General features: G+C 38.8%; 1 protein-coding gene across 1 annotated transcript; it reads left to right on the forward strand.

Annotated features, from left to right (window-relative positions):
• Positions 1 to 1,154: 1,154 nt before the first annotated feature.
• Positions 1,155 to 5,229, forward strand: LOC141171541 (arylacetamide deacetylase-like 3). Its single transcript, XM_073655220.1, has 4 exons — positions 1,155 to 1,571; positions 2,001 to 2,223; positions 3,194 to 3,257; positions 4,347 to 5,229. The coding sequence occupies exons 1-4, from the start codon at positions 1,395 to 1,397 to the stop codon at positions 5,101 to 5,103; spliced, it is 1,221 nt and encodes a 406-aa protein (XP_073511321.1). The 5' UTR covers positions 1,155 to 1,394; the 3' UTR covers positions 5,104 to 5,229.
• The last annotated feature ends 3,024 nt before the right edge of the window (positions 5,230 to 8,253 follow it).

Below are 8,253 nucleotides of genomic sequence, written 5' to 3' on the forward strand. Positions count from 1 at the left end.
AGGTCTTGACCTACGTTGTCTGGATTCTGGAACTCGCTTGGCGCTGCCCGGGTTATGCTTGCAGGCGTGCTACAGCCCATTGCTTCGGGCCTTCTGCTGCGGCCTGTCACCTCAGCCACTGTGTCTTTCTGGTTACATGTCCTGCGCGTTCCTTCACTTGGCACTAAGTCAAAGTCACATGACCCGATGCTTCATTCAAACTCTTCCTCTCCATTCAAACTCTTCCTCTTTGAAACTCTCCCTTTTCTGGTTGGTTCCACAGGGTCTCGTTTCTTCTCTGATATGTCGCACCTTCTTACAAAACCACGACACTAAAAATCATGCCCTTTTTTTATTCTTGGGTCAGTATTTTGGGGCAAAAAAGAAGGCAACCCCAATGGAAACTTACAGTAACCAGCAAATGATACCAAAGTCAAAAACATAAAAGTGGCATCCATGTAATGTCTAAGTCCATTTGACTTTTTAGTAGAAGATAAGGTCTAATTCAGGCATCCGATTTTTTCACGTATGAGAAAAATGGATTGATTTTTTTGGATAACACTTTGAGCAGAGTTTGGTCGAAGTGTCATCAGTTTTTTTATACCTGAAGAAAAAATTTTCTCCACCTTCTTCATTCTGACAGTCGGTTAATATGGGACCGCACTGATATGGCATCCGAGTGCTGCCAGATTTTTCATAGACTCGCATTGCTAATTTTGATTTGACCCTCAGATTAAAATCGGCAATGTCTTCTGGATTTTCCACCAATCAAACCGTCCGCGAAAAATCACAGACATGTAAATGGCCCCATAGACTATCATAGGTACGAGTGCTATTCGTGAAAACCTCGGATAGCACTCGTACGCAAAAATTGCATGTCTGAATAAGGCTTAAGTGTAAGACCATTTTATTAACCCTCTTACAGACACACCCTTTTGACAAAGTAGAACGGTATCACCTAGTTGTTAATAAATGTATACATTTGTAGGCAGAATAACAGGGAAACAGCTCAAAGCTCTAGGGTTATGACTTAAAAATCTAATTAGAAATGTTACTACATAGGAGATAGACGGGTAGGGGCAGCAAGCTTGTCTTTTTTAAATGACATATAGCCCTTAAGGGGTTAAATATGTGCTCGTGTGTGTGTGTGTGTGTGTGTGTGTGTGCGCGTGTGTTTTTGTTGAGCTGATAAGGGTAGAGCAGAGGCCCTGGGGTTAGGAAATGTTATCAGTAGAATCCATACAGAAAAGTTGTTTTTGGGTTTCAAAATGCTAGAATTTGGACTGAAATATTATTAATATTATATTGCTGTAAATATCAAGTGCTACTTCTCCTTTAAGAGCCTGGTCCGCTATCTTGCAATTACTATTGAGAGGATCCAGGAAGTGAAGACACAAGGAGTGACAGCTGCAAGAATGCTCGGAGTCTTGGGTGCTCCGCTCTGTGCAATATGTATTTTTCTTGTCTTGTGTCTTCTGACATTTTTGGGGGTAACCTGGTATGAATCCTCAAAAGCTGAGTACCCCTCGGGGATTGCAAATCCGAAAATACTGAAGACAATTCATACATTTGTCACTGGCACATTCATCCTGGTGAGTCCATAGCCCTAAGCTGTAGATTTTCTTTTTGGCTTTGCTTGTTTTATCTCCAGTCTGTGCTATCTTACAATTCTTACAATTCTATTTATGGGCGCTTTTTTTCCTTTACATTGTACTTAGAAGAGTTCACAGCTAATTCTTTTCACTTCACGTATTTTACTACAGGTCGCTTGCACTCACTTGAGGGTTTTTGAGGAATTGACTAAGATTCTTCAGGAACGCTGTCAGAACCTAATGTCTGGCTATGCATCATGTTTGTAGCAGGTCATAACAGCCAGAGAGGATCTGCTAAGTACTAAAGACCAGGGGCATAACTATAATAGGTGCAAGCACCCTGGCCTTGGAGCCTATGGGGCCCAAAAGGACCCTTTGGACAATCTCTTTAAGGTTATTTTTTCACTTTTTCGTTTCTTTGCTCTACAGGGGAAAGCTCTTGATAAACTCAGAATATGGAACATTGCAGGGTTTATTAATTTTCTAGGAAAAATATCAATACCTAAGGTGAAGGAGGATCCAGAGATCTTCACAAAAGACCTACAATTTGGAGGAGTGCCGGTGAGGGTCTACCAGCCCCGATCTCCTTCAGCTGGTGGCAGAAAAGGAGTCATGTTCTTTCATGGAGGAGGATTCATGTTGGGGAGTATTGGTAAGAAAATCAAACTCTGTGATTCAAAGATTGATCCTTTGTGTGAAGGGATGTACTTACTTATTAATTTGTCTCATGGCTCATGCACTCAGCTGTAGTAGGCTACATTCACACAGGATGGTAGGAAAATCTTTGCAAAACCTGCAAAAAAAAATCTTGAAGTTTTCACCCTAAAAATGCACTGTAAAGGGTGAAAATCTGGATTTCAAATCCTAAACGCGGAGGAATTTCTCCGCAACACATAGATGAGATCTATCCACAATGTCATCCACAATGCAGCCATTGGAACAGATTTTGGTCATTTTGGATATTTTCTGTTTGAATCCGACATATAACCAGTAACCAATCATAGCTTGATACATTAGATGTTGTATGTATAGAGGTATAAAAGTGTGCTCCTTCTAGGTGACAATATCTCTGTGCACACTATGTCTGTCAGAAACTGTGCACCACTGTACCCTGTGCACAGAGCTCTATAGATAGCATGAACTCTAACTCTGAAAATGCTAAATCCAGCCATACATTTAGGATAGATGTTGGCCGATGACCTGTTCAACCAAGAGATGTTCTTCTCAGCTCCACCATAAACATACATGGTCATTTCAGGTGGGACATACATGCTCATTCCTGTGAAGAGAATATGCTACTTGTATTTTACAGTGTCCATAGTAGAGACATATTATGAGCATGACACTGTGTTGGGTCAATATATTTGTAAGCGGGTGGTGGGACACTTTTCAACCTCCTTCCATCTTTCAGGGGAAAAGAGTGACCCTCATTGGGAAAGGAGAAGCAGAGGACCACCACTTGCACACATACAATACCTGGCTTTTTCTCTTGTAGCCAACAGCATCGGCTATCATCTGTATAAATAGGATTGATTTTTTAATGTGTCCTGATATTGGAGCATTTCTGTGACATCGATAGTAGAATTGATCTCAATAACTAATATCTTATATATTTGGTTTAGACTTGCATGACATTATCTGCCGATACCTAATGAAGAATTCTGGAGCTGTGGTTGTCTCTGTTGGGTAAGGTCACAACATTAGAGTAACATTTCCTCATGTTTTAATTAGAATATCTATCACCAGGTCAAAAGTGGTCATATTGTGCTCTAATGTTATTCCTTCTGATCCCCTGATCATTCAGTATTTTTTTTTTTAAATCCTTCAAACCGTACTGGAAATATGGACCTTTTTATTTGGTATTAATTTTCATGATCTTTATCAAAGGGGCGTAGTTTTTGGGGTAGTTATGTAGATCAGCCTATAGACACGCCCCAGAGGATCCTGTGAGTCACGCTCCCTTGTAATAACCATAAAAATTAGTACTAAATAAAAAAGCTCATATGTCTGGAGCCATATGATGGATTTTAAAAATATAAAAAAGCAGAATAATCAGGGGAGCAGTGGGAATAAAATAACAGAACTTGTCTCTTTTGACCTGGTGACAGGTCCTCTATAAAATAATTATGTAGTGATGATGAGATGTGATTTTTTTAGCACTTCAGTTTTTTAAGTATAGGTTCAATTAGTGTGAATACATGTGAGTTGTCTAAAGCAACCAATCCGATTACTGCTGGAAATTAAAGTTGAAATTGGATTGGTTATTTTGGGAACTGCCGCAACTGTATTCGTTTTCATATAAAGTCCCCGATGTGGAGATAAAAAAAAATTGTTTATGGCAATAACTCATATTTTAGCATTTGGATGACATGGGATTGGTTGCCATAATCAGCTCCCTCTATAATTCCAACTAAAATAATGTAATAAAGGTGCTGTCTGCTTCAAACATCTACTGTCTATGTACGGAGGATTCCCATCTCAGTACCGCTATAATACCTATACTATATATATACTAGATATATACTATGATAACACTATGCAAAGAGTAGCTCCAAAAAATGTATCTCCATCTGAGGACCTAGCTTGACCAAGGCTCATTTTCATTGGGTTATACTTCGAATGTAATTAATAATACCTTATGCAAAGTGTCACCAAACTATACGAACTGGGTAAAGGTGGTGAACAATGCACATGGTGGTCCTTATTATCTAGATATTGATCCAGCCCTAATCATAAATTTCCAATCTAAAATATTTTTATATATATATATTGTAGGTACCGCTTGGCACCAGAACACAAATGTCCGGCTGCTTTTGATGACTGTGTCTTGGCTACAGTTCACTTTATGAAGACGGCGCAAGAACATGGAGTCGATCCGTCTTCTGTTATAATATGTGGAGACAGTGCCGGGGGCAATCTAACAGCTACGGTTTGTCAAGCTCTTGTGGGTAGATCAGATGTTCCAAAACCTCTTGCCCAGGTGATGATATACCCAGTGGTCCAGATGGCGGACTTCAATTTACCCTCGTACCAACAAAACAAGATGGTCCCATTGTTACTCCAAGAAAATTGTCTATACTACTTAACTACCTATATAGGTGGCGATCCTTCTTTGTCTAAAGAAATGATAAAGGGCAGCCATGTTCCTCCTGAAATAAGAGAAAAATTAAGTACGTTTTTGAGGTCTGAGGAACTTAAGGTCAAAGACTACAAACCTCACATCATGGCGCCCTTTAATAAAGAGATTTATGAGAAAGTTAAGAAAGCTTTTGACCTTCCATGTTCTCCTTTGCTCTCCGATGATGCTGTGATCCGACAATTACCACAGACCTGCATACTAACATGTGAGTTTGATGTTCTCCGCGATGACGGGATACTATACAAGAAAAGGCTGGAGGACAATGGAGTCCCGGTCACATGGTATCACGTTAAAGATGGCTTCCATGGAATTGTTAGCTTCTTCCATCACCCTGATGTGGTGTCCGGAAAGCTGGCTTTGGATAATATTATAGCTTATATTAAAAACCTTTGAGACCTCGTACAAGAGAAAAATTATGTATTGGTGTTTGAGATAATGCCAGAAACTGGAAGATCTCACATTATGTTATGAGGTTTATTACAAAATTTTAACCTTTAATAAAAAGTTTATATCATGGAGGCTTCCTTCGCAATAAGGTTTTTTTTCAGCAGTTTTTATTTCATTTTGTGAGAGCAATGAATTTGGGTGGCTTTTTTGTGCATTTTTGATCAATGCTGTGACCATACACAACCCATACACAGCAGACAGCACTATTCATACACTGGCATCTAGTAATCCATCCCACAGAATATGTTTTCTTACAATTAGACCCTATAGTCTGACACTGGGGGAGGATAGCAGAAAGCATGGCGGTAAGTGTAGAAGCAGGAAGAGGCGGGGAATAGAGCTGGAGTGACAGAGTCTTCAGATCTACCATAACATTTCAGCCTTATTTGCATATCAATGCAAATGCTGATTACTCAATAATGGAAGAATGGACTGGCCATGTAAAGATATTGCTGGACTTGTCTTTGAAAGAGCTACATGCCCATATAAATAGTTTGGGATTTGAAACCATGTTGATATACAGTACAGACCAAAAGTTTGGACACACCTTCTCATTTAAAGATTTTTCTGTATTTTCATTACTATGAAAATTGTACATTCACACTGAAGGCATCAAAACTATGAATTAACACATGTGGAATTATATACTTAACAAAAAAGTGTGAAACAACTGAAAATATGTCTTATATTCTAGGTTCTTCAAAGTAGCCACCTTTTGCTTTGATGACTGCTTTGCACACTCTTGGCATTCTCTTGATGAGCTTCAAGTGGTAGTCAACGGAAATGGTTTTTACTTCACAGGTGTGCCCTGTCAGGTTTAATAAGTGGGATTTCATGCCTTATAAATGGGGTTGGGACCATCAGTTGTGTTGTGCAGAAGCCTGGTTGATACACAGCTGATAGTCCTACTGAATAGACTGTTAGAATTTGTATTATGGCAAGAAAAAAGCAGCTAAGTAAAGAAAAACGAGTGGCCATAATTACTTTAAGAAATGAAGGTCAGTCAGTCCAAAAAATTGGGAAAACTTTGAAAGTGTCCCCCCCAAGTGCAGTTGCAAAAACCATCAAGCGCTACAAAGAAACTGGCTCACATGAGGACCGCCCCAGGAAAGGAAGACCATGAGTCACCTCTGCTTCTGAGGATAAGTTTATCCGAGTCAGCAGCCTCAGAAATCACAGGTTAACAGCAGCTCAGATTATAGACCAGGTCAATGCCACACAGAGTTCTAGCAGCAGACACATCTCTTCAACAACTGTTAAGAGGAGACTTTGTGCAGCAGGCCTTCATGGTAAAATAGCTGCTAGGAAACCACTGCTAAGTACAGGCAACAAGCAGAAGAGACTTGTTTGGGCTAAAAAACACAAGGAATGGACATTAGACCAGTGGAAATCTGTGCTTTGGTTTGATGAGTCCAAATTTGAGATCTTTGGTTCCAAACAACCGTGTCTTTGTGCGACGCAGAAAAGGTGAACGGATGGACTCTACATGCCTGGTTCCCACCGCGAAGCATGGAGGAGGAGGTGTGATGGTGTGGGGGTGCTTTGCTGGTGACACTGTTGGGGATTTATTCAAAATTGAAGGCATATTGAACCAGCATGGCTACCACAGCATCTTGCAGTGACATGCTATTCCATGCGGTTTGCGTTTATTTGGACCATCATTTATTTTTCAACAGGACAATGATCCCAAACACACCTCCTGGCTGTGTAAGGGCTATTTGAGCAAGAAGGAGAGTGATGGGGTGCTACGCCAGATGACCTGGCCTCCACAGTCACCAGACCTGAACCCAATCGAGATGGTTTGGGGTGAGCTGGACCGCAGAGTGAAGGCAAAAGGGCCAACAAGTGCTAAGCATCTCTGGGAACTCCTTCAAGATTGTTGGAAGACCATTTCCGGTGACTTCCACTTGAAGCTCATCAAGAGAATGCCAAGAGTGTGCAAAGCAGTCATCAAAGCAAAAGGTGGCTACTTTGAAGAACCTAGAATATAAGACATATTTTCAGTTGTTTCATACTTTTTTGTTAAGTATATAATTCCACATGTGTTAATTCATAGTTTTGATGCCTTCAGTGTGAATGTACAATTTTCATAGTCATGAAAATACAGTAAAATCTTTAAATGAGAAGATGTGTCCAAACTTTTGGTCTTTACTGTATATATATATATATATATATATATATATATATATATATATATATTACATTATATCATATTAAAACTACTATTCAGGATGCAAAAAAGAAGTCCTCAAACAGATCCCAATTTAAAAAAATTATTCGTTGTGGAAAATGGTGACATAAAAAAGTTTTTATTTACATAGTTCCAATTTTTTTTAAGCCACTAAAATATATATTTTTTAAATAATTTGGTATCATCATAATTATACTGATCATGTCATTTGGTCATTTTTACCACACAACACCTTAAAAAAACAAAACCCATAAAATAATGTCAGAAAATTTGTTTGTCTTCATTTTTCTGTACATTGCATGGTAAAATGAATGGTGTGATTCAAAACTAGAAGTCGTCCTGCAAACAACAAGCCCTCCAACAACGATATTGATAGCAAAATAACAAAGTTATGACTCCTAGCATGAAGAGGAGGAAAAAATGAAAAATTTGCTGCTTTGTTAAAGGGTTGAAGGGAACGTGTCATCAAAAACATTTTTTTCAACAATTACATTTTTTTTAAGTATTAATGTTTTAAAATATGGTATAAAATATGAAAAATAAATGTAAAAAGTTTTACAATTTTTAACTTTTGAACATTAGGGGGAGCAGCTGCTGACATTTCTTATATTAACCAAGTGTACCGCTAACTCGCCTTTACATTTACAGCAGTAAATGTACCAAACTTTTCCAGGAACAGAAAAAGTTAACTTGTATCTTTTCAGATATGCTGTTACTTGTATCTGTTCCAGGAAACGTTGGATACTTTGGAAAGTTTTTTCTAGTACTCAACTTTTATATTGGGGAATATAGATTTAAGAAGGGGTTGTCCACTACTTAGTCATGACATGTGGCATGAACACACCATGAAGGTTTGGACTACCCTAGAGACATCATCCCACTCAAGTCAAGATTTTTCCAGGTTA

This window comes from Phyllobates terribilis, unplaced genomic scaffold, assembly GCF_046119375.1.
Source record: "Phyllobates terribilis strain yellow unplaced genomic scaffold, ASM4611937v1 Scaffold_12__6_contigs__length_324123572, whole genome shotgun sequence".
NCBI classification, from domain to species: Eukaryota; Metazoa; Chordata; class Amphibia; order Anura; family Dendrobatidae; genus Phyllobates; species Phyllobates terribilis.